This window comes from Phoenix dactylifera, chromosome 10, assembly GCF_051530095.1.
Source record: "Phoenix dactylifera cultivar Ajwa chromosome 10, Ajwa_hap1_PhDact_Kaust_v1.1, whole genome shotgun sequence".
Classification (NCBI taxonomy): Eukaryota; Viridiplantae; Streptophyta; class Magnoliopsida; order Arecales; family Arecaceae; genus Phoenix; species Phoenix dactylifera.
The window spans coordinates 28,265,362-28,293,356 of record NC_143199.1 but is presented as its reverse complement, the minus strand read 5'-3'; the positions used below and the strand labels follow the sequence as shown (position 1 = coordinate 28,293,356).

The 27,995-nt window shown below is 39.7% G+C and overlaps 1 protein-coding gene and 1 long non-coding RNA gene across 5 annotated transcripts; both read left to right on the top strand.

The window, feature by feature from the left end:
* The first annotated feature begins 2 nt into the window (after nt 1–2).
* On the top strand, nt 3–17,373 carry LOC103722967 (choline/ethanolaminephosphotransferase 1-like). Of its 4 annotated transcripts, none has more exons than XM_008813740.6 (19): nt 14–144; nt 543–679; nt 2,331–2,340; nt 2,436–2,486; nt 5,419–5,496; nt 5,750–5,825; nt 5,917–5,939; nt 6,030–6,130; nt 9,294–9,388; nt 9,531–9,599; nt 12,984–13,053; nt 14,689–14,752; nt 14,825–14,865; nt 14,960–15,044; nt 15,760–15,822; nt 16,057–16,115; nt 16,232–16,284; nt 16,895–16,967; nt 17,051–17,373. In XM_008813740.6, exons 2-19 carry the CDS (start codon nt 543–545, stop codon nt 17,070–17,072), a joined length of 1,170 nt encoding a protein of 389 aa, XP_008811962.3. In that variant the 5' UTR covers nt 14–144; the 3' UTR covers nt 17,073–17,373. The 4 variants fall into 4 exon arrangements, with proteins under 4 accessions (XP_008811957.3, XP_088561932.2, XP_008811962.3 ...); XM_088705805.2 differs by having other exon boundaries at nt 16,202–16,284; XM_008813735.6 differs by having other exon boundaries at nt 3–144; nt 14,689–14,865.
* On the top strand, nt 7,620–8,024 carry LOC149752751 (uncharacterized). Its single transcript, XR_016396684.1, has 2 exons — nt 7,620–7,760; nt 7,852–8,024. It is a non-coding gene; the product is annotated as an uncharacterized LOC149752751 (long non-coding RNA).
* Nucleotides 17,374–27,995: the final 10,622 nt, after the last annotated feature.

The following is a 27,995-nucleotide window of genomic DNA, read 5'->3' as shown; positions in this document are numbered from 1 at the left end:
TCGCCTCCCAAGACTCCCTCTCTCCTCGTTAAGAGAGGACGAAACGAAAGCGCCCTCCCATCGCCGGTCCCTTCTCTAGGCTCTCCTGTCCCCTTTCGCAAAAGAGGGGCCTTTTTCTCGGTCGCGCGATCCCCAAACTCCGCGGTTCGTGGCCATCGAACCCTAACTCCCCCCCTCCTTTGATGTGGTCTTCGATCCCTTTACGTTTAATCTATTATCCTGCTTTTTCACCGTTCCTTCTTTCCTTTCCATGAGTGGTTTCGTGAGATTTACAATCAAGTTTCTTGGATTTTTGCTATATTATCGAAGTTTTTGATCACATGATTTGATTTGTTACTTCGTTCTTGGGAATGGCTTTTTCCTGTTCTTGGCGAAAAAGATCGCTGCCGCCATTGTTTTTTTTTTTTGTGTGTGTGGGCTTCGAAATGTATTTTTTTGTCTTTTTTTCTTTTTCCCCCTTTTGAGTTTCAATTCTATCCTCCTGCCTCGTTATGTGAAAGTTTTGCACTAAACTAGAAATTCGAGTTTTCGTTGTGTTGCAGATGGGATACATAGGGCACCATGGTGTTGCGACGCTGAACAAGTACAAGTACAGTGGCGTGGACAACTCGCTGGTCGCGAAATATATCTTGCAGCCCTTTTGGAGTCGCTGCGTGAACCTCTTCCCTCTTTGGATGCCGTGAGTTTTCTGTTGATCCTTGTTGATTGAAAAATAGCTGCTTAAGTCGTATCCGTTTACCGAACGCTTGTTGTTCTCTTCTGAAAATTTATCCATCATGTTTATGATTGTTTATAACATTAACCTTTACAATATGATGATGCATCATGATATACCATAAATTTTAAATATTGCACGTGTGAAATCAATTCGTTGCTGATTGCTTGAAATAATAAATATAGATGGAGTGAATATGGACAAGAAGGGTTCTTTTTCTGCTCAGAATTTGGCAGTCTTAGAGCATGAGCGTCCTAATGTTGTTATCTTTTGAGATCTTTTCTTCTTCTTCTTCTTTTTGAAGAGATTCGAAGAACTTTCAGGTCTTAGGTTTTCATCTGCACAGATTATTCAAACTTTCTGGGAATGATTGCCTCCCCCCCCCCCTAAATTCGACCTGGAAAAAGCATTTGGATTTCATCTCTGCTTATTAAAGGAATTTATTCTTAAGTATTGATATTTGGTTACTTCTTGGAGAACTAGAAAGTTTAGCAAAGTAAATTAGCATTTCTATCAAGAGATTTAATAGTTTCACCTGTCTTCTCTATTATAAACATTTGCATTTATGAATGGATCTTTTTCCACATGCTTTTTATGCTAATTCCTGCTATATTTCTGCCTATTATTAAAACAATGAAGTGTGCTCTTTTGCATGTAGGAAAACATTTCATTCTTGAGAAAGTCCAATAGGAAGCTTCAAATATTATATCATGAGGTCAATGTTTGGCTGAATATATATGGAAGGATCAATTACTGTTACTCTTTTCTTCCCTTTAAAAGGGAAACTTTCTATACTTAATCTTTAGTAATATTATGACCTGAAGAAACTCCAGTTCGCTATATTGTGTGAAGTGGGAGTTGTCTTTTTTTCTCTTTATTGGCTCATCGGCCATATCTGATGATAATCGGTCTTGGTTAAACTGCACCTTTGTTGATAAGGCATTCAAAGCTCAATCTAATGATGGAGATTGGACTAAATTAGGTAATCCAAATAATGCATTTCCTAGTTTGAGGTTAAACCTAGAGAGAGAGAGAGAGAGAGAGAGAGAGAGAGAGAGAGAGTTTTATTCTCTATACCTTGGCATTTCAGCAAAAAGTGTTGGAGCAAATGTTGTATCGATCAAGAATTCAGGGCGAACGCAAACACCTACAATGTCCACAGAACTGTGACTAGACTCCTCATGTATATACTCTATATACATAAAATCCATGTACAGACTCATGAAAATGAAAGCATACAAATAGCAAGATGATGAGCTTATATATTTGTGATGTAGCCACACTGTAGACAACTATGCTTTTTGCTTTGACTTGATCTTTGGATATGCATCAGCAAAGAAGCTTTCTTCTGAAAAATTTGATGTGAAATTACTAAATCTATATAAATGTCTTTTAAATTTTATGATTCTGGTAATATCACTGATTTATGTCAGTTTTTCTGGGATGATTTTTTTGCATTACAATAGTCATGATGTAGTTATAACTGCTATTCCTTCACTCACTAAAGATAGGATGATACTAAATCTATATAAATTACACGTTATAAGTTTTCTTCATTGGATATCTCTGACATTAGTCTACTTTCTTTTTTCCTTTTTCTGGGGGGATGCTCCAGTCCGAACATGGTAAGAACTTTTTTTCCATCGCTTCCTTTATTACAAATTCTTCCACATCATCAATTTTACTATAGGGGCAGTAACCCTGTTAATGTACTTTCCAGATCACACTTACAGGTTTCATGTTCTTACTCTTATCAGCACTTCTTGGCTATGTAAGTATTTCTGACGTAATTTAATCTTCATGCATCTGTTCTTCATTTCTAGCTTGATCATTTTACCTCACACTATGTTTTGAAATTTCAAATATGTCATATGTAATGTTCACATTACTTATGCCATTTCTTGACAAACTTTCCTTAGTGCCTAGGTTTTCTATGGAATTTGGGTATTAAAATTATAATATTCTTGATTTTGTTGAGGCAACATAGTGCTATGAGTGGTTTTAGCCTGATGTGCAAAAGCCTACATTTGAAATTCTTGTTATAGTTATGGGAAATATGAAGGAGTTTGATTGAAGATTTTCTAGTTTTTGGCTCAACTTGTAGCATTAAAGAGAGCCTGTCATTCTTGATCTTGTTAATCTCAAGAGATCCTAGAAAGTTAACTGATCCATCTGTTACAGATTCGCATGTACCCAAAAAGACCATTAATTTATTTTATTGACCATTTTATTGTGTATGAGCCTGTGATTCAGTTTTGCATGCCATTCTGAATTTTGAGGTTTGTTGTAATAACTGACGATTTGGTTCTGACAAATTGGGAGCTTTATGAGTTGCCATAAGACTCAAGATTTTCACCTACAAATCTAGTCTAGAGAAACTTGATGTATCAGCTGAACTGGTTTGTATCTTAGGTTTCTTTTACTCCTATATCTTTCTTTTTTCTGTTTGTGCCTCCGGCTTCCCAAAGGCTTTCTCTCTGAAGCGTGTAAGGCTCTAGGATTAGAGGATCTCCTTTTTCATTTTTTCTTTTGTAAATTATATGGCACATTGTGACTGCTAATCTAATCTTTTTGAGGTTAGTCCTGTTCTTATTTCCAGCATAATACCTAGTTTTTTTTATGAAGTAGAGATTATTAATTATTGATGAATTCTTATCACAAACTTCCAGGTCTTAGGTCAACTTCAGTGGAAGTGATCGCTGTAAGGTTGTGCTAAATGATTCCATGGGCTGCATGGTGGAATCTTTTGTTTAAATATCTAGGATTTCCTTGAGGCACTTTCATTTTTACAATCTGAAAAAATTAGAAATTTTTGGTGGAGAGACCTGATCAACTTGTAATGGCAGATATCTTTATGTTTCATTTTATCAATGAAAAATTTTAGTAATGCACCTTAGAGGCCATTAATGGAGATTTTTATGAGGAAGGATGGTGGAAAAATAAAATGGAGCCCTTGTCATGTTGGTTATGTTTGTGATTCCAATGAAATAGATAGTATGATCTAGCATTGGAAATTTCAGAAAGATGAACCTTGTACTTAAACAGAAGAGGCTCTGGTGTTTATGTTAGAGAAGGTTAATTAATGGTAGATTTTGCAGGCTTGGCGGGGGTAGGGCATTCAATATATTCAATGTCTCTTCTTTGTAGAGACATTCTGGAGTGGCAGTATGTAGGAGTAGGCAATAAGTTTTGAGGTAGGGGCAGGATGGGGATATTGGAAAGATGTATAGTATGGAGTACTTTCTTTATGCATTTTCGTTGTTCTTTTTCATTGCTCTGAAAAGAAAGAGGCTTTGATTTAAAAGTGTTAGGTAAACAAGGGTGCGAAGGCATGTTATACTTTTTTGGTCAATGATACCTGATAAGTGTACCATGTTGGTATAATGCAGCCATTGTCACACATCTAGAGTGGAATATGTTGATGAATGTTTAAGAATATGTGAACATAAGCTAAAATCTTTTATTTTCTGTGGCAGACTATTTTTGGGTACATTTTTGATGATAAACAAGCACTACTTGGACATAAATATAAATGATTAGTTATTATAGAGGCTTGAATTTTTTTGGTTTATTTTGATAACAAATCATAGATGTGCATAAAATGTTGTATTTGCAAACCTAGAACACAAGGTAACAATGAGAAAACACTATTAAGATAACATAATTATGTTCATCCTCCTCGGTCCTTATGAGTTGCGATTTCCTAGTCATTCTTATTTAAGGGCTACCTTAGATAGTCCAATGTTAATGGAGCTTTTCTAGTTCCTTTACTCATAACTTCCTTTCTGTTAGCTTAAGTCTTCCTTTCCTCATCTATTTTAGAACCTTAGACTAGATTCAAGCACCTCTCCTGATCAAGGCTTCCTCAGATCTTTATTGCACATGCCTGTTTCATCTCAGTCCATCATTGTCTTTAATTAAGCCTCATCAGATCTCTGCTGCACAACTTCTCCAAGATGTCACTCCTTACTCTACTTTTCACTTTTTTTTTGTTGCAACTTCAACTCAACATGTTAAATCTCTGGCATATTCATCTTCTTTTCTTGATTTTTCTCACTCGACCTTTTGATGATTTTTGTTGCCAATTCTCTTCTTTAATTTCCAAGGGCTATACTGTTTGAACATATTATATAAGTATTATGTTACTGTTGCCGGTCTGATTATATGTAGTGTAATGTTACGTTATATTGCTGCTTCTTACTGTAAATTGTACTGTACATCCTTTATTGCACAACATTCTGATTGGTGAGCTTTATTACTAGAAACTTGGGAAATTTACAGAATAACATTACTGTTTCCAAAGATGATACTGGAGACACTATATCTTATGTAATTTAAAAATTAGAGACTCTAACTTAGCACTTGCAAGAGTTAATTTTGTGATTTATGTTACAGATTAATTTTCCTTCTGCATGTATCTTGGTTAATTGGCTTAAATAGTGAGTCAAGGTTCAAATTATTTTTCTTTAGAGTTGGTTCATCATTGTTGGCATATTGTTATTTTGTGTCACCTGATATACACTCTGCTTGATCACATTGATTATGCTTTTTAAAGCTTGCCAATGCACTGATTAAAGATGCATCATAGTCATATTGGTGAAATTCTCTGTGTTTCAATTGCATGCAATTGGAATTTTGCATGTATATCAACAATCTTTTCCCCCTTCAGTTTGCATATGCATATGTTTGTGTTGGCTTCACAGATTTATTCACCTCATCTAGACACAGCCCCCCCAAGATGGGTCCACCTTGCTCATGGAATGCTTCTTTTCTTATATCAGGTTTGTTCAAGTTTATTTACTATACTTGAAAAGGATGCTTGTCTTCATCATATTGTTTCCCCCTGCATTGGGGATAAGGGAAAAAAATCAAAGAATTGTGATATGCTTTTTTAAGAAATTTGTACATTTAATATAAACTAACACCATATAATTATCAAATAACAAAAATGAATACAATTATTCAGCTTTTTTCTTATGATAGGAGTTAATTCATGTTTACTAACACTACAAGCTTCAATCATGTATGCACCAGACCTTTGATGCTGTTGATGGTAAACAAGCAAGGCGTACCAATTCATCGAGTCCTTTAGGGGAACTTTTCGATCATGGTAACTTCTCTTGGCCTGAAGTCCTTTGTAATGGTTATATCTGTCTTCTAGACATTTATTTATTGATCTTTATAAATCTCTGCTATTGCAGGATGTGATGCACTTGCATGTGCTGTATGACCAACCTTCTTGTCCTTGGATGTCATTTTATATTCATGATGTTTTTCAACTTCCCTAACAAGCTTATTATCATTCTGTTATCAGTTTGAATCCTTGGCTTTTGGAAGCACAGCAATGTGTGGTAGAACTACTTTCTGGTTCTGGGTAATTGCAGCTATTCCGTTTTATTTGGCAACATGGGAACAGTGAGTTCTCCTAAGGTTCTTGTATTTGTTTTTGTGTTACTTCTTTTACTGTGTGGATCTGACTTTAAATGAAGCTTTATCTATGGTTCCTTGTGGAACCGGCTTTTTTATTTATAATCATTTATCTGGAGTGCCATTGATTTGATAATGTATGACTGAAATCGTAGCAAGATGACTTACAAAGTCAGCCTCAATGCTGTTGGAAAGTGAGGTGTTCTATTTTTTTCTCTTTTGATCTGCAAAGCTATTTCTAGCATTTTTCGGATAGTTAAATCTTGTCTAGGTTTGTCTGCAGTTGATACACTTCCATATATTGTTTAATTATGTGATTTAGTCTCAAAACTAATAGCATAATTCTTTATAATCCTGAGATACTATCTGAAAGATTGGTATTGAGACCTAATTTGTTTCCTTGTCTTGAAAGACTGAAAAAGGGTGTACATTCAAGTTTTGATTGACTTCAGGCAATATTGACTGTAAATCACCCAGTTGATGAGTTTCAGAGTGTCTTGAAGTATTTAACATGTCAATTTTTATGTAATAGAACGCCTCTACTTGTTTGTTATATCAGTATGCTTCCATAATTTATAATCTGTCAGACCAGCTGCTATGCACAATAGAACTTAATTGAATATATGCTAGATGCAGTGCTTGATTATATACCATTCGCTGGATCTGCACAAAGTTGACATGGAAACAAAATGTGGCATGTCAGAATTTGAGGGTCCATATAACACTAATCAAGTGGAAATTGAGACTTTTTCATCAGCAATTTGAAACATTTCACTATTATTAATGTGGCCTCCATGTCTACATAAAAGTTTGGTCTGCCATTTTTGATTTTAAGGAACTTTTTCTTATGCTCGTCATCAGCCTGTAGTAATACAATTTCGAAATTTTGCTTTTCAATTTCCTAATTTGTATTTTTAGTTTAGTAAAGAGTTTCATTTGGAAAGTTGATAATGGTACATCTCACGATCAACAAGAGAGGGTAGTAGAGGATTCTTAAGGTGAACTAGCATGATTGGCTTGCCTCTTGATCAATGAAAGAAGGTAGAAGAGGATATTGAAGGTGAACTGGTAACACACCATTTCTTGTCTTTAGGAAGTAAATCTCATCGGATTTACCAGGCACGAGGTGAATGACCTCTAAAGAAGAATGCCTGCATCCACTTGTTCTTAATCCTTTCCCTTTTGATGTTCAAGCAGGCATCCACCTCATTGGAACCTCTAGGTTATGAAAGTGTTGCAGGATAATCTCAAACTGGGAAAAGCTGTAAATATAAGAAAATTGTTTACTTTTATACTCTTGATTTGCAGACATCACGAAATGCAAGAATATCTTATTCCGAAAAAGGTATTTACTACAGGATAACTGGTCTTGGCCATGCAAATAAAGTTAGACAAGACAACCTTGATATAGCTCCCTGGTTGATCATGGTGCTGTCCACTATGATCTGTCTTGCCGATAAGCTCCAATTGTATTTATTCATGCCAAAGAGCGGTCAGCTCAACCCATCGCCCTTCACCCATAAGCTCATAAGCTATTAATCATGGTTATTTCTTCTTTATATGCCTCTTGAGCATAGTCTGCTGAACCCGTCGGTTCCGACCGGTTCAGCCTGCACCGGTCGGAACCGGTGCAGGCTGAACCGGTCGGAACCGGTGCAGGCTGAACCGGTCGGAACCGGTGCAGGCTGAACCGGTCGGAACCGGTGCAGGCTCCGACCGGTTCAGCCTGCACCCGTATGGTACAGCCACAGAATTCGGTTCCGACCCCTCCAAAGGGCTCCTTGCCCGTACCGATGCGAACCAGTGCGGTTCGCATCGGTTCAAGCCTGGTACCAGTGCGAACCGGTACAAGCCCGGACTGGCACCGGGGAAGAAGAGGAAAGAAGAGGAAGAAAGAGGAAGAAAGAAGAGGAAGAAGAAGAGAGAGGAGGAGAAGAAGCCTACCTCCTTTCTCAGGCCGACGAGGATCACCTGTTCTCTGGTGCGGTTCCGGCCCCTTCTTTGCTCGTGGGAGAAGTGGGGAAAGAGAGGAGAACAGAGGAGAGGAGGGGAAGAAAGGAGAGGAGGAGAGAGTTCGGAAAGGAGAAAGAGGAGAAGGGTCGGGAAGATGAACAAGAGAAGGGAAAAAAAAGAGAAAGGTCATCCTGCGTGCGGGGCATTGCGCCCGCGAGTGGGAAAACGTGTCCTCGACTCATGCCTACGCGCATTTTTTTGGGTACAAACTGCGTTCCCCACGCAGGGAATCACATGCGCGAGGCAGCGAGCCCATTTAATGCCACAAAGAGGCAATAAATGCTACTTTGTGGCATAACACGTTCACGCATTTTTTTTAAGCGAAATCGGTTCGGTACCGGTTCCGAACCGGTACCGGTCTTCACCGGTACGCCGGTTCGGTTTGTTCCGCGTACCTTGCTCTTGAGCAAAACAAATTGAGGGGTGGAGAGGCTTGTACCTTGTTGGATCATCACAATTAGTGTAAAATGGCTTAAGGCGAGTCATTTTCAAATATTGACGAATCTTGATCATAGCAAGAGTTCCACCCATTAGATATTCTCTAGCTTTTTTTAAAAAAAGGAAATGAACATGTGTTGGGTCTTGATGAGTTACATCAATAAACAAAGAAAGGGAAAGAAAATGGGTGAAAATCACCTCTTATCTACCGTAGCCTTTCTTTTATTCTTTGCTTAAATATTTCACAATGTTTTGGAGCTTCGTGCCATGAGAGGCCAATGTGCTGGAGATGAAGCTAGGTTGCTAAGAGGTACGTTGGGACATATAGATCGATAATCCATAACTCCACGCCTATGATCATGATCTTCATTTCTAAATCTACATGTGGATCAAAACTGAAATGCCATGGAGGCTTGCTACTATGCCTCAAGGGACCACAAATGGAAAATTTACAATGACGATATCGATGGTGCAACGAGTCTGCATTTTATGTTTTTTTGGTCATGGTTTGATGTTAAATTCATGTAACTCTTTAAATGCCACAAGTTACATGTCTTTGTGATTTTCTGTAGCTTATATTTCTGTGTCATTGCTGACTTTATTGAAATTAGTTAAATTTTCTCTGATTTTATTTTATGCTGTTTTCTTTGTTAATAGTTATATTTGCATATTTATTGACTTCTCGTTGTTATTGATCCAGCTTTTTTACAAATACGCTTATTCTTCCTATGGTAAATGGACCCACAGAAGGCCTCATGCTGATTTATATCAGTCATTTCCTGACGTTTTTTTTGGGTATGTAACCAAGTTTTTCTTTAGAGAATTGTGCAAATTACAACATGCTATCCCTCTATATTCCAGTTTGAGATATTTGTCAATTCTTTGCTTAGTCTTTATCACGTGTTATGGCTTTTCTGATTTCATTTTCTTCCTTCAGGGGCTGAATGGTGGGCACAAGATTTTAGGAAGTCCATCCCCATTTTTAGTTGGGTGCCATTTGTTCCTGGTATGATATACTAAAATAATTTCAATAGACCACGAATCATATTTTGGTACTCAGAGAACATAAAGTGTGTAATCTTGCTTTGCGTGTCATGTGTGGTGTTTAGATCTAAGGGAGTGAGAGGGGCATCAATTTTTCTTAGCTGCATGAGTCTCTTTCAAACTTTTGATTGCTAGCCATTTCTGACTCTATCCCTCTACTTTTCTTCCATAAATTTGTTTGTGCTGTCTACTATTTACTATTGTACTTTTCGATGATATTCTCATAACTGTTACCTGTATATGGTACTTTACTGCAACAGTCAAGCTGTCTACTTTCGTATTTGTCGGTATTATTTGTATTATATGCGGAAATAAGGAGAAGGAAAGATGTCATAAGAATGCTGGTGTTTCTTCTTAGCAGTGCTGTTCTAATCAGGTACAAGGGTATGAATGCTGGGAAATTGTACCCCCACCCCTCACACAAAGGGGGGGAAAAGGAGAATACTGCATGGTATTCATGAATATTATCATATCATGAGCAAAGTAATGGCTTTCTAAACCGGAAATGAGCCATAACCGGAATGGACATCGAACCAATAATGCATAGGATAAACAATACTAAAACAAGAGAAGTTAATAATGATGCTTCCATAATACAAGATCTACACATAGATAGCAGTGGAGGATGCCTGGTTCCTATAACTTTCTTTTCACAATTATAATTTTTAAGGTTTTTTTTTTGTTGTATGTAATTGACGAAGTTTGTCTAGTTTCTTGTTTTTTAAAGACCTTTGTAACAAAGATGATAGAAGCTGTACCTCCAGAGGTAACATCATCCTCCTTGTGAGGCATTAATGTTGGGTAGCTTCTTCTAGTGAGAATCTTGTGGCCATGCTGAATATGAAAGATCGGGGGAATAATGCATGAGATAAATACACTTTAAACAAGAAAACTTGATAGAGGAAGATGAAATTACAATGGCTACAAAATCATGCACGTGGTTGACAGCTGGATTAAAGTGTTTTGGAATTGTATTTGTGAGTTGGTTAGGAGGTCTAAGATTGAAGTTCTTATCAGGGTTAAATGAGAGACCTTGGTACTCTTAGGAATTTAACCATAAAAAATATAATGGTGGATCTTATTGAAGACTAATATGTTATTTTAGCTTCCAGTTCAACATGATAATACATTATTGATGGTGCCACTGATGCTTATCTTTGAAAATGCTATGAGCACAAGGATTCAGATCTTGAGGATGGCTACCATAGCAATGGCCAGTTTGTAGAGTATGATCCTAAATACAGGGGTGGTATGCCTCAGTACAAATGAAAGATATAAAAGAAGAGTGTCCTAGACAGAAAGGATTGGCATGCCTTGATATGGTGCATTACAGGCTCAGTTTGTATGAACATTCCTGATTGCACCAGCCTGTATGGGGCTAGTATGTACAATATTTCAATCCCTGCATGAGCATTAAACATTTTCTGACCAGGTTATTAGGGCCTGGAACTATGTAGGAAATGTGGATGTGAAGTTCCTTGTCAATTTTGTTTTATTGTACATTTGCTTTATGGTTTAGTAGTTTTTTCTTATATAATGGTTTTGGTGGAGGTTTTCTAGGATTCAGTGTTGTGGCCTGTATATAGGAAAATAATATCATACCAAATGGAAGTGTTGCTTCTGATTGAATTCTCTCAATTTTCTAATTTATGATTCAGTTAGACATCTGATCTTCTAACATTTTTTAATCTACTGTAGCTGCTTTTTTTGGTATTAGATACAAAGAGCAATGGACAGGGCATCAAATAAATTCACAAAGTAACCCATCATTTTTGATGTGAGCATAAAGATGCCAAGATATATGGCATTCAAGGATTTTGTGTCACAGTTACCCAGAAAAAAGAATTTGTGTCACAAGTCCTGCAACTTTTATGTGGATCACTAAAAGTTTTGAAAAGTTTTTTGAGTGACAGTAATGGACTATTCATTGGATGGAGAGGAATATTGTTTTTTCATGAAGCATCAACAATTTAAAGAGGTGGCTATTAGAGCACCTATTTTACCACCCAGAAACTGGACTTTTATCTATTATGATCATTCATGACTAGAAGATTAAGTGAATCAACAATTAATTGTATTAGAGAAAGATGTAACGCAACTCAAGATATTAAGTTGTAGATTTCCTTTGTAAATATGTCGTTTTTCTATATTATGGTGGTTTACAGTACTGCCTTTTACTGTTACAAAATTGATTGGTGGTCGAGTAGACATAGTTTGTCCCAGTTCAGGTAAAGGATACTATCATCGTTGCCTGGATGATTAGACATCCAACCCGTAACAGCAGTGACCAAGATCGGAGCTCTACCAAAAGATGATGCATGGTCAATATTGTGATGAAAACATAATCACACAGGTAATCACATCAAATTTTTTGAGATAGATAGGAGTTGATGTGACATCTTGTATCTTAATAGGGGAACAAGCAATTATTGATGGTGAGGTTAGATAAACATTCCATTTTGAAAGATTGGCCTAGCTATAAGTGCAAGATCCTGCGCTGATCATGGTCTTAGATCCAAGGTATTCAACATTATATCCGTAACTCACTAGTACAGTTTGGGTCGATATGTATGCTCCCATATTGAAACATGGCATGTTTTTGTTGGCATAGTAGTTTTTGCCCTCTACCAAGCCCTTGTACTGTACTAGTATTATACCAGGTCAGCACAGTATGCGCCGTACCAGGCGATGCAATTTGGTTCTAGAAACATTGCTCAGGTCAATATTAGCAAGTTTACATGCCATAGAAATTTTTGCTGTAGGCACTCTCCACGGAATCCTGGGTGCCAGTTCCTATGCAGCGTCATGAGGTATGAATCTGGGCACATAAGTTTTCATGATGTTTTGAATTTAGGAATCAGATGAGATTAGAGTCTAGTGAGAATTGTTTAAGAAAGTTTGATCAGGTTTATGATTCATTCAATGAAATTTTTACTTTTTTTCTCAAAGTGTCAACAACTTTCGCGGCCATAATATACATGTAAGATATTGCAGCATGTCATGCATGTGTGGATTTCATATATGGACTCTTTAAAATAATGTATGTTGACTGATATGCTATTTATGTGTAAACAGTGATTAGGCCATTAAAGTTCTCTAACAAGATGCTTCTACCCCAAGAAGCCATTGTTGAGCTTCTTCATTTTTGTCGAGTAAAATTATGTAATATTATTAATTGTCTTCTTATTATAAGCAGCTGTCTTTCCTTAATGATATTATGACTTTTTACTAGCTGTAACTGTTCTTCGAATTCTTTGCTGACTTCACGATGCAAGTTACATATATCATGATTTATTGGACATCAGTTCGTGACTTAAAATTTTTGGCCTGTTGTTGATTGTTTCAGAAATACCATTATATGGTGTGGTGCTATTTCTTATGATTGTTTTTGCTGTACTACCAACTATTGGATCTAAGTGAGTATCTTTATTGTTATGCAAATTAAGTTGTCAATTTAACTATGTTTTTGCTGCTTCTTGTTGTGGTTTGTCATTTTTCCATGCTACCATAACCAACAAGAATTATCCTAACTGTTTAGGTCAGCAATTTGTATATGTCTTTGAATTTCATTGTTCCAATCTCCATTTTTTTCAAAATGTTATGTTATTTTTCTAATAATCCTGTCATTGTGCCATATACCATGTATCCTTTTCAGTTAGTTGTGTCTTGAACATGCAAACCTATCCCATGAGTTTAGCACTTGTTCTAGCTTTTGGTGACACATAATCTTTGTAAAACTTCATCTGGATCCTAACATCACTTGCTGCTTGGTTGATATTGCAACTTTTGACATTGAACATGAAAGAAATGAAACATGAGATGCAATATCTAGTGGTAGATGGCTTTTACAGGCTGAAAAGAAGCCTCCAGTTGGCTCTTGTTTTAATCTGTTAGGGCACCTTAAAATTAAAGGACAATTCTTTTTGGGTCCCACAATTTGGAATACCAAAGGCTTTGGTATCTGGCATCCGTAGTTGGTCTCATCCTGGTAACTTTTAGTTATCTGAATTTCATAAATCATTACTAGAAATGCTCTTTTTCAGGAGATTTATTATGTATAGTTAGGTGTACTCGAGGTCTGTCTAGTTTTCTTTGAATAAATCGAGGTTTAGAGGTTTGAGGCTCAAATCATGGGAGGTATTTGACCAACATTTGACCCGGATAGTTTTTACATCATTTCATTGAAATGATTGGTTGTGCCTCCACTGTTATTCTCAGAAAAAGAGGAAAGTTGTCATGTACTTAAGAACCCTGAATCTCTTCCACAACAACTTTTAATGCTTCCAGCATCTTTATTCAACTGTATTTTTATGTCAGAACAATCAAATGGAGATAGTTTTGGGCGGTAACAATTTTCATGCTTTTTCTCTCTGTGGACCCATATGCCACACTTTGCTAATGAGAATAGTAAACAAGTCTGATATTATTGTATCCCTGGCCAGAATAGACGGTTGAAAGCCTATTGGTCTTATGTTTCCAAGTCTTGATTCCTTTATTTCAAATTTCTTAATTTGATGACTACTTCTCCTGGGTTTATCAATTTGACTACTTAATGTTAGATCTTTTGCTTAAATTTCCAAGTTTAACTTCTTTTTATATTTTCATTTGTGATGCATGTTATGGATTATGTGGCAGGTTGAACTTTCCAAGTTTTTCTGTTAAAACTTTTGGGAAAATGTTTTCCATGTGAATTATGAAATGAAACTTCAATAACAACGGACTGTTAATTGGTTTTGTTGCCAAAGTTAGTCCTCCCATGATTTTGAGTAGTGTTAACTTATTTTGGTTATGGAGTTCCACTAATGGCTGTATTAAGCTTGGTGGACAGCATCAAGGTTTAGTGTTGGATTCACATCTGACGGTAGAAGATGCTCAAACTATTTAAAATTGTTTATAAATTGAGTTTTGTTGCTCACAACGGATGTAGCCATTAATAATGAATTGCAATGCACATTCATTTACCAGCCTACTACTAATACTCTGATGAAAAATGTTAGTTGCTATTATGATTATGGCTATAATGTTTTAGTTACTGATATGCTCTTGTGCAGCATTAGCAATGTCCATATGGTTGTCCAAGCAAGAAAAGGAAGCATGTTGTTGGCATTAGCAATGGTAGTATTCTGTGTCATATTTACCCTTTACCTTTCCAGGTGCCTTAATAAGCTCCTTTTCTTTTTCTGGCAGCTTTTTCCTTTTGGTGTGCTCCTGGCAGGAGTTCTTATCTGGTTTGAATATAATGCTTACTACTCCTTTTTTAATTTCTTAAACTAGAATTTTTCCTAATTTTTGTTCTTAAGAGAATTTTTGAATATATTGCAGGTCTAATTTGTCTCCTTCTGATATTATGTACAATCACCCACATTTGATCATAGTTGGAACGGGTTTTGCATTTGGATTTCTTGTGGTAAGATTGCTACTTGCTTGTATCTTTGTTAGTAAGTATTCCATGTGTAACTGCTTTAGTTTTGGACTTGGAGTTCCCTAGACATTGTAATCATCACAAATTAGTGATGTTTCATTTTTTTTAAAAGTTATGGTTTAATCAGTAATATTCTCCATCACCTGTATTTAAAGTTGTTGCGTCCTCATCTTGGTGGGCTACCTTGAAATGATTATTTTTATTTTGGTTCCTTTGGTTCCCTCTTTTTGAAAAGTTAAATAACTGCACTCCAATAATTTATGAAAGTTTCCATAGGTATTGCCATATCCTGGATTCCTTTCAAGAGTGGCATCAAACAATTCACTCTGGCTTGTCAGCAATCTTTATAATGACAATGATTTAAGCAGTTCCTGGAATAGATAAAGGAACCAGCTTGTTGTATTTCAACTCTAGAGTGCAGCCGATACCATATCTGTGCAGTGTCCCTGTAAGGCACTGGCATGGTATGTATCATGATGCAAACCATGACAACCATGCCAGCTTGCACTTTTATCCATTGGAGTTTTCTGGTGAATATTGAGAAATGCTCGTAACTGCTAGTTGTGCCCAAGCAGCTTGTCATGCAGATACATTTATCAGTTTCCATGTTTCTTTTGCACTATTCAGTAATATTTCTCCGCTAACTCTTTTTATCATCCAAATGTCTCGGTTGCTAACTTAACATGGAACCTATTGACAGGGAAGAATGATTCTAGCTCACCTTTGTGATGAACCCAAGGGTTTAAAAACTGGAATGTGCATGGTAACTACTACTTTCTGAACTAATTAATCTAGATATTTATTTATCCCTCAATATATTCATTCAGGTTTTATACTAAAAGGATCATGCATCTGGCTCACTAGCTTTTGTTTACTTTTATTTGTATGTAGTTAGACTCTGAGAGTTCATTCTTTGCAAATTAAATTTTTGACAAATTTCTATGTGCTGATTGAATGGATGGCATTGAATGTCTTCTGACATGTTTCTTTGTAACAGTCTTTGTTGTTTCTTCCCCTAGCCATTGCAAATGCTCTCACTGCTAAGCTCAATGATGGGTATGTGATTTTTTTTAACTTGCTTTTACACATGCTTTTTTAAAAGTTCGACTCTACTCTATGCCTTTTTCTTTTTTTCTTTGTAGATATGTTTATTTGCCTTTTCTTTGGTGCAGAACTCCTCTAGTCGATGAGCATTTAATTGTTCTCCTGTATTGTGTATTCACAGGTAGAAAATATCCTGTTTTTCTTGTGTTTTCAGTTATTTTGGCCTTCTTTATTATGAAGACATGTTATTTATGTTATATTTTATTCTCTTGCTATGTCACATCAGATTAGATAAGAATTTAATTTCTTTCTTAGTTTAGTCTTCTTGAATGTTTTGCTGTCAGAAATAAATTTTAGTGTAAATAAAATTTAAGCTTCCCTCTTGCTGCGGGAGGGTTTCTGTGGCAGCTACCAACTTGTTTCATCGACATTCTTCCTCTTTAATAAACAAGAAGACAGATTCCTGTTATATGAACATCAAATACAGTCACGATCGATGCAAAGATGCTAGATTGTTCATTTGATATTTAGGTGTCCACCATTGGTGACATTTCAAACTCATAAAATGAGGTTTCTACTTTTCCTGTTATTTGTCATTTTTCCGGCGAAAATCATTTGATGTTTGCCATGCTTTCAGCATTAGGTGTCTTGCATTGAGCTGAGCTTTGTGTTGGGTACTTGTGCTCAGTTCTTTTCTTCTTCTTTTTTTGGCTTTTTCTTTGGCTAGTTGAGTGTCTTGGTTGTGTCTCTCCAGATTATACTATACCTCACAGATTTTATATTTGTAACAGTGGGACTCTACCTGCATTTTGCCACGTCAGTCATCCATGAGATCACGAATGCGCTAGGCATCTGCTGCTTCAGGTTTGAAAAATGACTTATGGCAATATGCAATCTTTTTCTCAAATCAGGGGCATGGAATGACAGATTTTCCCAATGATTAACAGGATAACTCGGAAAAAAGCTTAAAAAGCTATTGGTCCAGATTGCGCTTGATACATATGCTGTCTCGCTGAAGCTAGAAGTGCTACCTGGAATATTTCCATTTTTTGATATTATCAGATGATTTTCCCTGGTAAAACTTTCATCTGCTTATCAGAGATTTCCCTGATAAAAGCAATATTAAAGTTAGTTTAGATGGAATGAGAAAAACATTGTTGCCTTCCTTCTTGAGTTCTCCAGCAGGGATATGTGGAAGTTAATTCTACGTTGTATTACCATCTGTTGTATGTTCATTAAATGAATATATATATTCTTAACAAAAAAAAAACATATATATTTTAGTGGTACTATTTCGAGTGACATGGAAGAAAAAATAGATGAGGGGAAGGAGTGAAGGTAGCTGATGCAGATCGAGATGGCCGTAGTTTGGTGATCTTCTGGGCTGATTAAACACACTTTTTGTACCTTGTTTTCTTGCTTTAATTATCACGTAAGTAGGTCAATTTTCTTCGAGAGGTAGCATGCTTCGAACAGGGGCGGCGGGGGCTTAAGGCAGGTTCTTTTTTTTAATAATAAAATTTTTAATAAATATAAAATATTAAAAAAATGGTATAAAAATAAATAGCTATCAAGTACATTATTTCAATAAAGATATATAAATTTAATAAAAATAGATAAGAAATTTTTTTAATTTAATATAATTTTTAAATAGGAGCATAGAAAAGTAATTATTCTAACGGAGGGTCATGAAACTGATTAAATAACTGAGATAATGCTTGCCCTGTCGCAGATCCTGAAGGGAGTAGGGGCATTATGAAAAATTGACTCCATCTAATTAATAAAAGTCCCATCCCACATCTCCCCTTCGAGTACCCAAGCAGCAACTGCAACATCACAGCACAGCAGCCATTCAACTCCGTCCCTCCTTTTCTCTCTCTACCACCCAAGAGGGCAGAAGAAACCGAGAGGAGAAAATTAAAAGAATCTCCACCCTCTAAGAAGTCCATTTCCAATCTCCCTTTCTTCCTGATGGAAAAGAGAAGGGATGAAATATAAGAGTGGCTTCAGGCGTGTATCAAGCCAACCAAATCCCTCCTCTCTCTCTCTCTCTCTCTCTCTCTCCACCCAAAACAAAACGACGGTTCCCAAATTGCCCCTCTGCAGGCCAGGAAACTCTCCACCTCCCTTCTATCAATCAAGGGGGAAGACTAGTAGCTAGCTCATGTTCTCGTTTTATATAGGGCCTTTGCTTTTTTTTTGTCACGACGCAAGAAACTTCCCTCTCTCTCTCTTTCTCAATATCTTCGCTTCCTTCGCCTTCCGGAGATCTTCTATTGGCGGTCGCCTAAGGCCTCGGACCGGCTCTGGCTTCGAACAAACATGATATTGTACAGTTACTGGCTGAGCACACCGATGCTTAAGTCAGATCTCGGCTCTGTAAATTCAGAATTATCTGCTGCTTTATGAAATTATTGATTGATGATAACTTGACAAACTAGATGTATGTTTTAAACTACTTCATGACTTTATTCGTTTTCTTGAATTTAAATGCATGGGAAATTTTAAAATGACTGTCATTTGCTGTTGCTTCTTTTTGTTCCCATTGGATTCTATGCTGTCATTTATGAGTTCGTTTTTTTCCTCATTACACTTTCCGGTGCTCCATACTTTCCTCAAACACTGTTCGGTTCCATCAAGACTTTAATAATGGCAACGTCCTAAAACTGAGGTACTCTGATTTTTTTTTTTTTTAAATTTTTGTGGGGTTGGGGTGGGGGATCGTGGGAGGGGGCGGGCGCGGTAAAATTGAGACTGTATTTTATTGTGTCACTAGATTTACTGTACTTGCCTGGATCAGTAATGGACTGGATTTTGTTGACAATAAAATGATGGCTATTTCGATGGCTTTGAATAGATCACAGTGATTAATTAGGGGGAAAAATAAATCATGACCTTATCTATTGAGGTCATTGTTGATAGACTAACTATTCACAGTAAAGTATCTTTTCGTAATGGGTGTGACAATTTATTTATTTTGAGAACAGGCTGTTTTGATTTTAAAATGCTTTTTAGTTTGATTAGCAACGGAAGGAAAGCAAGTATCTTTTCGTTTGATTAGCCTTTATTTTGCGCCAATAAATGCTACTGTATATATGACACGACCACATGAAAACACATACTAATGGGACCTTAATTGAAAGAGCTCTTAACAGTGTGGGGTGATGCTCATCCTTCGCCGAGCTAGCATGGGCAAGCACCTCCATGCCACCTTACAAACAAATAACGCTAACTTGTGGATGGATGTGGAGCCTCTAGATCTAGCCTTCATCAATCTATCAAGTCGTATACTTTTTGGCCACCCAGAGTAAGTTTCGTCAAGAGCTGCATGGGATGATGTCACTTATGCTTGGTGTATGCTGGGGACGGATCATATCCTTCTTGAGAGAGATTCGGCTATAGTGATCGAGTAGATCTGGGATTGGGGACGTGGCGCTGACTCTAGACTGCTGTACCACGATATTCACAGGCTCTTAGACGAGTATGATCTTTCGTGGACGTTACACGTTTATAGAAAGGCGAATTGCACTGCTGATTAGGTGGTCCCCTTCGTGGCTCACCATTCTGGGAGCTTCATTTGGATAGACCACGTGTCGATATTTTTTTTTCTCGTATTATTTTTTCATTTTTGATTTTGTTGGCTGCAGTTACATCCGTCGCATGCGAGCCGTGTACTAAAAAATAAAATAAAATAAATAAAATAGGAGGAGGAGGAGGAGGAGAGAGAGGAGAGTGCGACACCGGTCTAGTAGTGGCACACTGGAACGACCCCACTAGGTTTTCTAAAAGAGCACCTTGTGGAACGATAGCCTATCAAAGTTCAAATTTTTGAGTGGCGAATTAAACTTTCCCACTCCCCCACTGTCCCACCTACTAATATTGTGGGTCACTTTTTTTGGTACAACAGTTGCTCACCCTGGCCCTACCTGATAGATGCTTTCGACACTTTGAGTTGGTCTGCGTGGTCATCTCGTTCACACCAAGCAAAAAACTATAAAAAATAAGCAACAACAAAGAAGGACGACTCTAGTGTAGGAGCAGCCAACAGTATCAAATGCTACAATCTGACACAAATGCGAGGGGGCCCTCCTGATGCGGTCAACATATCTTTCTGGAGTGCTGTGCAGCATAGGAAGCCACCCAGTCCGCAACCTTATTCGCCTTTTGATATACGTGTACTGCCTGGGAGGCACTACTGTCTTTTAGCATCAGACGAATGTCACAAAGCAAGAGACTCCCATCCCCCCTCCATCCCTCCTCCTGTATCCAGTTAATCACTGGGGGTGAGTCTCTCTCAAGAATAATGCGCTTAGCTCCCAGCCTCCGTCTCGCGTAGGAGATGTCTTACCAGGTTGCTCTAAGCTCTGCCCTTATAATTGAGAGCCCATCGACACTCTGCTCGCCTGCTGCAATCATCTGTGAATCGTGACCTCGGATCACAAAACCCACACTCGCTCTGTCGCCGACTCCAGTGCCACTACCATCAAAGTTCACCTTGAGATAGCTGAGAAGTGGGGGCTCCCAAGAGATAAGGAGAAACCTGGGCGCTAAAGCAGCCAAACGAGGGTTCCAGATGTCCCTGGCCATCCCAGGTGAACTCGTCATAGTAGTAACCTTGATGATCTCAGTCGCCTGGATACGTTCTCTCTTCACAATACTCTACGGAGACTCCTGCTTGTTGTCAAAAATCCTGGCATTCCTACCCAACCAAATGTGGTACGCCATATAGGCCAATTGGATCCCCCACGCCACCGTCCTTGGGCTCTGCACAGCCACCCTCAGCTGGTGTAGTAGGTTGTCTACAGATCGGGTAGTGTGGTACTGCAGAAGGCCCGCGCAGCTCCAGATCTGTGTTACCCGCTCGCATCCAAGCAACACATGACTGATGGACTCCACGTCTGAGCAGTAGATACAACTCGGAGTGATCTGAACACCCCTCCCCACCAGCACTCCCCTTGTAGGGAGGCATCCCCAAGCCATTTTCCATAGAAATAGGGCCACACGAGGGTAGACTTGCAACCTCCAAATCCATCTACCATCCATCTGCCTAACAACCTTTCCTCCCATCACCTCTCGGATATCCGTGATACGTACTCTGGATCTGCTTGTAGCTGCCCAAACCAACCTGTCCATCACCTCCACCGCAGGTAGCGGAATAGCTTGGATCAACTCTGCCAGCTGCATCACAAAGACCTCTCGAATCAGTGGCTCGTCCTACTTGCTCCGGCCTGGAACAATCAGGTCGCTCACTCGACGACCCTCTAGCCTCGATGGATTGAAGAAGGTCGGTATACGACAAAGTGCCCCCTCCAATTAATACCCAGCTGTCCTCAAGGGTAGCTATAGAGCGCCTATCACCTACTGCCCATCGAATCGCAGCCCGCACCATCAGTGCATAGGAGCAAATCTCCCTCCAAATAAAGGAGCACCGTCGACCAGCCTGGAACTTCCTAGTCGCCGTGTAAACTCCATACTTGACTCTCAATAGGGCACTCTATATATAAACAATCGGGCTCTAGTATAAATCTGGCTGTATGTCGCGCTGCGAGAATCTCTTGCCTCGTCACCAAGGACTGGATCTCCAGATTGTCCTGACGTATCGGTTGACACACAACCTTCCATGCCAACAAGTGTATACCCCTTCCTTCCTGGCTGCCCCAAATAAAATTTTAGAACAGCTGCTCCAACTCTTAGGTGGGTCGCTTTCACGAGGCGGCTACTTAGCATTTCCATGAACTATTTTAAACCAGCGTGCCTGTTCGAGGGACAATTGCACCAAAAAATTCACAACTCTTGTATACATACATATGTATGTATATGTGTGTGTATATATATCTACTTAGCATTTTCATAAACTATTTTAAACTAACGTGCCCGTTGGAGGGACAATTACACCAAAAAAATTCACGACTCTTGTATACATACATACATACATACATACATACATTAAGGAAAGCGACCGCCAACAGCACTCTTCCCAGCTCCCAACCATGTGCTCTTCTGGGCATTCAGTGGCCTTGGAACTTTCACAGGATTTACGTAATTTAAATCCTCGATTCTCACAAAGTTGTTCGTTTTTACTCCAGTCTTTTTAAATCTCTCAAAGGCTTCCAGTAAAAGTTGGACCACCCTAGTGGACCTGACTAGTTATCTAGGACCTGGATCCAAGGGCAAATGATAGCGTAATTGCTTTTGTCTGAAGTCTACATAGATGACTTCACCATGTTATGCTGATCCTACTTGGTAAGATCTGGTCAAGGAGGGTGTTAGAAAAAGTGGATTGCTTGTGATATTCTAACATTCCCCATTTGCTGAGTGAATGGGTTAAGATTTATTTAGCTTCAATCGAGTTAAACCTGCTCAAGTCGCATGCTAGTATGTTCCATGACACCTGAGATGATGGATATTCTTTCTCATTTTATTTCCAAACCGATTTTAACTGTTCATTTTGATCCATTCTTGTCTGAGATACTTCCATTCATAAAAATCTCATGTCTTTTACCCACTCTTCTATTATAGTATATACGACATTGGATGTCACAACTGCCACATATTACATACATAATCTTGGTATGATATCATAGCTGTCATAAGATTGTGCATGCAATATGTAGCAGCTGTGATATCCAATATCATATATATTATGATAGAAGCAATTGTGCATGATCTTAAGCTGCAATATTTCTTGTTAGAGCAAGGACTCTCTATGACTGCGTATAATAATCAACATGATAAAAGCTTCCATATGGATCGGCATAGTAGAATCATAAGGACAAAGATTGATTTGCAGAATTGTTTTCCAAAAGAAATGAAAAAATTATCACTGTAGAAATGCATGTATTGTTTCAACTGCAAGAATCACCTCATTGATTCGTTCAAGCTGGTTAGACATTACCTTATGGAGATGGATGCCATGCATTATAAGCAAGGATGCAACCAAAATGACGTTATATTAAAGGCTGATGATCTCATTCCTTTTTATACTATTATATATCCCATTATTTATAACAATAACAACAGGAGTACTGCTCATTCGAATCTTGAGCCAATGATTAGGTCACCACCAATTAGGTAGCCCTTCTTATCCCATCCAACCTTCTGATCACCATTCGATGGTGACAAATGACGCCACCCAAGGTGACAAAATCCAATCATACACATCCAACTAAAACTTGCAAGGAAACGCATCAAGGCTTAGATGAGCCAACCAAGTATTTTGTCATCTACTTAAATTTTAATGCATCATTAACGTGATAACTACCAGCTCTTCTCCTCCTGCGATCATACTTTGATCGGTTGCCCATTACTTAAATATAATTGAAACATTATTTTAATAATTTTTTTCGTAGAAAGCACCCTAAACGTGCAGTACGTGCCACTGACCATTTGCATATAATATTATCGTATGCTTCGAGTATATGGAATCTGAATTACAGTGTACAACTCATCAAACGATCTAATTCTCATTTCCGAAACTAGCCCTAGGCTTTGTAGAAAGTATGAACTAGTCCCACAGTTCACTCAAGCACGTACCCTGCTGGCGCACTTTACCACCGGACACCGTTCAGCCTCGCGCGTCACATCGTGGGCAAAATCGTCATTTTATCTCATTCCCATTCGTTAACTTATACCGGATGAGTTTGATTGCTCCGACGGAGAAGCCTATGGCCATACCACGCGGCCCACCAATGTCACCAAAATGCCGTGCAGAGAGGATTCCTGGCAATTAGCCGGATGATTGGCCTGATTCATCTATTTGACGCCAATCAACATGCGCAGAGCTTGATTATATTAGGGGTAACTCCCTACCATAATCAGGTGGATCCAAAAAAAATTCGAGCGGTGGTGGAGGGGGTCATTCCTGCTTTAGAATATTTAAGCAATGGTGAGAGATGGAATAGCCTTTGAGACTAAGCATATATTCAGAGAGGCCAACGAAGTCGCAAACTGAGTGGTGTTTATGTGGCCTGTGGTGCGGACACCAGTGCCAGGTCAGCCGGTCGCCACAGGATCCAGCCAGCTCAGCGGGTTCCAGCCGATTCAGCCAGCCTGATTTTATTTTAGATTGATTTATTTTATGTTGGTTGGGTTTATTTGCATATTGTCATTTGGGTTTATTTGCATATTGTCATTTTAGGAGCTTTTTGGAATTATTTTATTTGTAGGGGTTATTTGTTATTTTGTGACCCTATATATATGGGTCCATCCTGATGTTTAGGGTTTAATGAATTAATGAATGAAAAATTGGTCTTCTTCTTCCTCCTCCTCTTTTACTCTTTCCCTTCTTCTTCCCCTCTTCCTCTCCTCTTTCTCTCTGTATTTCAATCCGTACTTCCGTCCTGCATCAGCTTTGGTATCAGAGCAGGGCTGACTTTGCCTCTGTTGCTGAAGTCGAAGGATCCGGTTTATGGACGGACCCCCGCCGATTCCTTTTCGGCCTTTTCCTCACCTGTATTTTGCTAGATCATTTGCACCGCAAACGCCGGAACGCACGGAAGGTCGTCGCACGGCACGCACCCCGAAGAAGAAGGGTCACTCCATTTCTTCCTTATTCTCTTCCCTATTCATCACCTCACCCGCTGTGAAGAAAAAAGAAGTGAAACCCTCCCGTCGGTCGGCTGCTACCCGGCGTCGATCCACAGAGCTCCTTCGCAAGACGCCGTCGCCGCCTTCATTTCCCTCCGCCGCTGCCTCCGACGCTCTCACCCTTTCTTGGCCGTCCTCCTCTGTCGGATCTCACGCAGAGAAGGAAGGCTCGGTCGCCGGAAACCCCCAAGGCAGCCCGGGAGGCAAATAAGCCGGCCTCCTATCACTGTGAAAGCATCATCCACCGCCACCGTTTCGCCGCGCCGCCGATTTACCTTTGATCGCCGCCGATTCGCCTTCGGTCGCCGCCGTGCTTCCCGGAGGTCTCGAAAGCATTTTGCTGCCACCGACCGTGGCCGGATCCAAGTGAAGGACGTCGCCGCCCCGATCACTGCTGCACCAGCACCCTCTTCCGCCGGCGCAACACCTCCCCGCAACCACCGCCGCAAAATCAGGCGAGATCCGGCGGAAGCGAGCAGACGGTTGAAGGTTGAAGATGATCTACAGTACGGGTAAGGTCTGCACCCGTTAGCCCGTTAACCCATTATCCATTAACCCGAGTCATTTCAAAAAAAAAAAAAATTGCGGGTCGGACTGTCCTAGTGGGTTGGGTCTGTTAACCCGATAACCCGACAACCCGACTTGAGTTTAAAAAAAAAAAAAAAAAAAAAAAACTGGTTGACGCACGTGACGCGTAAGTCGCGCACGTGCGGGAGGTTTCCTCCTTCCTTTTTTATTTTCCCGATTCCCTGGTTTCGTTTTCTTCTTCTCTTCCGACCACCGTCCCCCGTCAACCCCACACTGTTTCCTCTCCGCCGTCAACACCTCCGCCCACCGCCACCGCTGCCGCCGTCAATTCTTCCGCGTCACCACATCTCCCGTCTCTTTCCTCTACCATAGTTGTGTCACTCCGCCGGCATTCATCGGCCCGGCCGAGTCCACCACCACCACCGTTTTCCGCCCTCCCACCACCGTCAACTTCGGCCTTCCACTGCTGTCAGCGCTCCCCGCTCGCTCCCCACCGCCGCTGCCACGCCTGCTGCTGCACCCCTGCGCTGCGCGCTGCCCCTGCAACTCTTTACTGCCGTTCGCCGCTGCTAAGTTGCTGCCGCACCGCCGCGCCGCCGGGTTGCTCTCACCGCCGCGCCGCCGCGTTGCCGTCGCCGCCGTCGACTGCTGCACCACCACTGTCGGCTCTGACAGTCATCACCGCAGACCGCTCCAACCGTCCTGCATCAGCTCCTCCCTGCCAACAGTTGCTCCGACCACCACCACCGGACCCTGCAACGCCGTGACCTTCTTCCCAGCATCATCTCAGCTGGAACATCTTCGGCAAGCACAGGCCTCAATCAGCTCTGGCCCCCAAGTTGCTGATATCAAGTCCACCGAGTTGCTGTGCTCAGACCCGATTCGCGCTATTTGCATCTGATCGTCGCCCCAACCCAGGTCAGGTTTCTTCCTTACTGCAAATTTTATTTGTTTGTCTAAATTTAGAATTAATTAACTCTTATGTGCTCTATTGATATTGCTTCCTAAAATTCAACACATCCACTCCAAACAACCCCAAAACCCTAGTAGTGGCCTGTCTTTGTTATTAATTGTAGGGCTACCTAATCTTTGGAAGTTCTTTGAGGCTCTGTGCAATCCTGCAACACACTGAAAACTAGTACTATTTGACTGCAACTACTTATCTGAATTTGTTACGTAATTCAAAGCCAATTTCAATTGCTTGAGTTAGCTTCCGATTATATTAAGTATCTACTTTGCAATTTTGAATTCATTTCATGCATTAGGTCTACTTAGGAACATTTATAGTTGGTCGGATCATACATTTTGACATTCATTTTATGCATCTACGTAGTGGTCGTGACGCATCTCATCCTGAGTCCCAATTAGGCATGGATTCCAAAATCGAAGCCCTATTAAAAGCTATCCAAGACACTAATGCTCAAGTCCAAAACACTAATGCCCAAGTCCAAAAAACTAATGCTCAAGTCCAAAATACCAATGCCCAAGTCCAAGCAAACAACTTTGATAATAGGCATGTTCCAGGTCACCATTATGCCTACCCTCGCCCTAGAGGACCAGGTCCCTTTCCTAATATGAATAGAGGTTACCGACATAACGTAGAACCCAGAGCTCTTCGTGACCCTGATGAAGACGTAATGAGAGGCATTAGGGTGGAAGCCCCCACTTTTGACGGTCGTCTTGACCCGAAAGTCTTCTCCGATTGGTTACACGAAATGGACCACTTCTTTGAGTGGTACAATCTGTCTGAGAACAAAAAAGTTCGATTCGCTAGAATGAAACTCCTTGGTCGAGCTAAGCTGTTTTGGCAAAACACTGAACAACTATTAGCTAGGAGACATCAACATGAAATAACTGATTGGGTAGAGATGAAAGAGAGACTTAAAGAAAAATACCTGCCCCTTAACTACCAAGACGATCTCCTAAACCGATGGAACACTAAGTCCACATTTGTAAGGCGCCCTGACACACGGAGCACTCCCACCGGCCTTAATTCCTTAGGGTCCAAACCTTCTGTAGGGTCCACTACTCATAGGCCCCCTCCTATTGCCCATGTCACAGGCCGAGACACTAATGGCAAGGGAATGCTTGGTGAGCCTCCCAAACCACATTCCAAAATTCGGTGTTACAAATGCCAAGGTTTTGGTCACGTTACCTCCCAATGTGCGAACAAATTTTTCGTTATTGCTCAGCAAGAGCAGGGAGGTGACATAGATGACTTAGAGGAGCAAATCTATGAACCAAACCTCGATGACATTCAGGACATTGAGGAAGAGTGTGATGACAAACCTGAAACCCTAGGATGCACCCACACTCCACCTAGCTCGCTTGCACAGTCAGATAACGAGTCTGACCAGTCTACCATGAGTGTAGTTGGATATGCCCTCGCACAACCCATCGAAATTGATGTTAGGATTTCTGAGCCTGCATATGCATTTACACAACACATTCATAAGTTGTATCAGGAAATCCATAAGGGCATTCATGCATGTACTGCTCAGTATAAGATGCAAGCTGATTTCCGTGCTAAAGAATTTCAAACTTGGGGTTACGTAATGATCCATCTTAAGGAATTGCAGTCTCTTAGTATTGGACCATTTAGGGTGTTGCACAAGGATGGCACTGACGCCTATGCCATTGACTTTCCATTTGATTTCGGTCATAGCCTTACTATTAATATTAAAGATTTGGTTGCAATCCCTGATGACTCTTTTGCTGCACACTCTCCTGCGCCTGATGTTTATCCTATTATTGATTCCATGCCATCTTCGTTTCCTT